At 40.9% G+C, this 3,160-nt stretch overlaps 1 protein-coding gene across 1 annotated transcript; it reads right to left on the reverse strand.

Moving 5' to 3' along the window:
• Positions 1 to 440: 440 nt before the first annotated feature.
• Positions 441 to 2,939, reverse strand: MMADHC (methylmalonic aciduria (cobalamin deficiency) cblD type, with homocystinuria; the record flags this gene model as incomplete). The annotated part of the gene is made up of 4 exons (XM_008949550.1): positions 441 to 571; positions 1,419 to 1,524; positions 2,336 to 2,553; positions 2,795 to 2,939. Coding segments are annotated over 4 exons (600 nt in total), but the record flags the coding sequence as incomplete, so codon positions are not given.
• Positions 2,940 to 3,160: the final 221 nt, after the last annotated feature.

Below are 3,160 nucleotides of genomic sequence, written 5' to 3' on the forward strand. Positions count from 1 at the left end.
AGGTGTCCCTGCTCATGGCAGAGGGGTTGGAACTGGGGGATCCTTGGGGTCCCTTCCAACCCTGACAGATTCTGATCTGTTTGGCAGAGGACTTAGTAGTCTTGGCTTGATGGTTGGACTTGATGATCTTAAAGGCCTCTTCCAACCTAAAGGATTCTTTGATTCTAAGTACCTTTATTAATTTATTGCACCATACTTTTGTTCACCCCACTGTAAAGAATTTAATAGTTCTGTGAGACATTTCATGTAGAGCAGTCAAAAAGCCACAGTGCTGGCAAAAATTCTCTATTTTATCAGCAAGAGAACAAAGGATTAGCTCAAATATGCTCTAAAAATACAATATATTGGCTCCCAGGGCAAGAAATGGACCAAAATACACATAATTCACCAAAGATTCAGCCACAAACAAAACCAAGTTGATGCTACTGTCAGCTACTTACATTTTCTAACAGCATTTCTCTCTCATCCTCCACTTCTTGACTCCAGACAGTCATATCATTTTTAGTCTTCTGGGTGACAGTTAACACTGTCAAACGGTTGGCATTCACTTCTGGGAACATGGATTCAAAGTCTAAAAGGAGTGAAACCAGCAAATTATGCCTTGTTCTTACATTTCACTTGTGGTTTTTCACTTTGAGACAAATTCTTGCCCCTGCTTTGGGGCTTTCCTGGCCTTGAAATCCAAGATCTGTGTTTTTCAGATCCAGCTGGTTTGAAATGCTGAGGCTGCTTTGTGGGAATTCCTGCACCTTGGCAAGGTGCTGGGAAAAGCAACTTAGGGGAGTGGAATTATCTCCAGATCCACCACAGTTCTCTCACTGCTTCGTGTGGGACTACAAACAGGAATGCACATGAGGCATTCAAGTCATGATGAGACCTCATGGAGCCTTGTTTTCTGTGTGGAGAGGAAAAAAGCACTGCCCAGAACTAAAAGTCCAAAGGTTCATTTGAAAAGTCTGCTCTTTTCAGAGCCTAGATCCACCACAATTCTCTCACTGCTTCATGTGGGACTACAAACAGGAATAAAGCACTGCCCAGAACTAAAAGTCCAAAGGTTCATTTGAAAAGTCTGCTCTTTTCAGAGCCTAGACCAAGATTTCAGTCTTTTCTTTCAGTAAATCACTCCTAAAATTAGAAAGTTTTACTCCAAAATAATTCATTTCAATCATTTCCTTCTTGAACAAGAGAGACACAAACCCCCAATGCTTTCAGAGGTTTGACCCTTTCAATCTGCCAAAAGATTTGATTTTGCCACAAATTGGTTTTTTTACATGGTGAATTAATTCCAGAATCTACCTGATACTAAAGCAGCAGAAAGTTACTCCCCACCTGAGATGATTTTGAATTGAAAGGCACTGAATTTTCTATGTTTTGATAAGTTTTGATTTCTCAGCTGTCAATAAAAAGTGAAAATATACCTTTTTGTAACAGTTCAGGACAAGCTTGCACTGCACATTCCACCTTTGCATTTTCAAAGTAAGCTTCTGCATTATTTATTTGCTGTTTCTGTGGAACATCAGCACCCTGAAAAAGGAAAATGGAACTTTTCTCATTGCATGACAGACAACAGGAGTTAATTTGCAATTACCATTTTCCAAATATTCCAAGTGGAAGACAAGAGGTATTATCTATTCCTTAAAACCATACAGAAATTTTTAAGGTTTATATTTTATTCTAACCTTATTACCTCAAAGCTGACCCACACAAGCTGAAAATGGGGTCTGGGGAGCTCACCAGAAGCTTGAGCATTCAGAACCCTTTGGAATGCAACACTAGGGATACAAAAAAAACCCACTACACAGCTTTTTTACTGTGGTGATTTGCTGGTTGACTCCCAAAATCCAAACACAGCACACACTGGGAGAGCCTGGAAAGCTGAGTCAGCAGCTACTCAACAAACACACATTTGTTGAAGTCTCAGTGGCAGATCTGAGGTTCACCCACCTGGATTTGCTTCTGCTGGGGTTGTCAGGGCTAAACTCTGTCCAGACTAGGTCCAGATCCCTTAAATGAAATACTGAAGTGCCCTTTGATAAAAGTCAGTGAGACTTGCTAAACAGCAAGTCTGAAATTGAGGTTTTCTTTTCCCATATTCACATCAAGCTGCTGCTAAAATGTTGTTTCACTCAGTCAAAAAAACACCACACCCTAAAATATTTCTTTCTCCTCAAAGAAAAACTCCAGCTAGGTTCTGTGTAATCTCTCACTCACCCTAATCCATCTTTCAAAGCTGCCTAGAAACCCAACAGGATCTTTTTTCAGGAGGAAGAGAGTTGAGCCATGTTTCCCTTAAGACAAGAAATACCAGTTTCACCCAGAAGAGACTTGTCCTTACCTGGAATTCATTCATGTATTGGGCCATTACAAACTCATGCCTTTCACTTGCTGAAGGCTCTGCTAAGACATCAGGCAGAGTTTTTGAAACCTGGCTTTTCTTCTGAGAAGCAGTGCCATTGAGGTGACAGTCAAACCCAATATTCCCAGGCAGCTGGAATCTCTGGTCCTGAGGCCCAAATGGACCCATTACTTCATCTGGCCACACGGTTCTTGGACCTGCAAAAGTCAAGGTCTTGTTTTAGTCATCATATCTAAAAAAAAAGGGGAAAAACTAAGAGAAAACCCCCTCTCCCATCCAAATATCTGCATTTGATCACAATCACCCACAAAAATAAGTACAGTGCACAAGCCAAGGGGCTGACATAAAAAGCACACGTCAGATTTCCCATAATTAGAGGGGGTGCAAAATTCTGCCAGCACACAAATTGGAGGAAAATGAAGTTGCTTTTTTTCTTACATAGATCAGGAGGTGCAGCAGCAACATGAGGCTCATCTGAGCCAGAGGAACCTGCTGTAGAAAAAGCCTTGGGATTTACAACTCTTTTGACTAAGGAATAAAACCCTGGGAGGTAGGTGACCAATCTTGCTCTGTTACAGAGCACCTGAGAAAAGAAAAACAGAGTAAGTATCACACAGCAGAAACACTACTTCAAGTACAGCTTTGTGGATCACAAGAGAAATCCTCACTCTGTAGCTAAATAACTCAACTCAAGGGGATGAACCTGAAAAGTCTCAGCTATTTTTTATGCTTTAAAAAGGAGACAGACAACTCCCACGATGCATTTACAGAGAAAAACAGCCAAACATATACTCAAAACTCAGT

Source organism: Merops nubicus, unplaced genomic scaffold (assembly GCF_000691845.1).
Source record: "Merops nubicus isolate BGI_N331 unplaced genomic scaffold, ASM69184v1 scaffold20561, whole genome shotgun sequence".
NCBI lineage: Eukaryota > Metazoa > Chordata > Aves > Coraciiformes > Meropidae > Merops > Merops nubicus.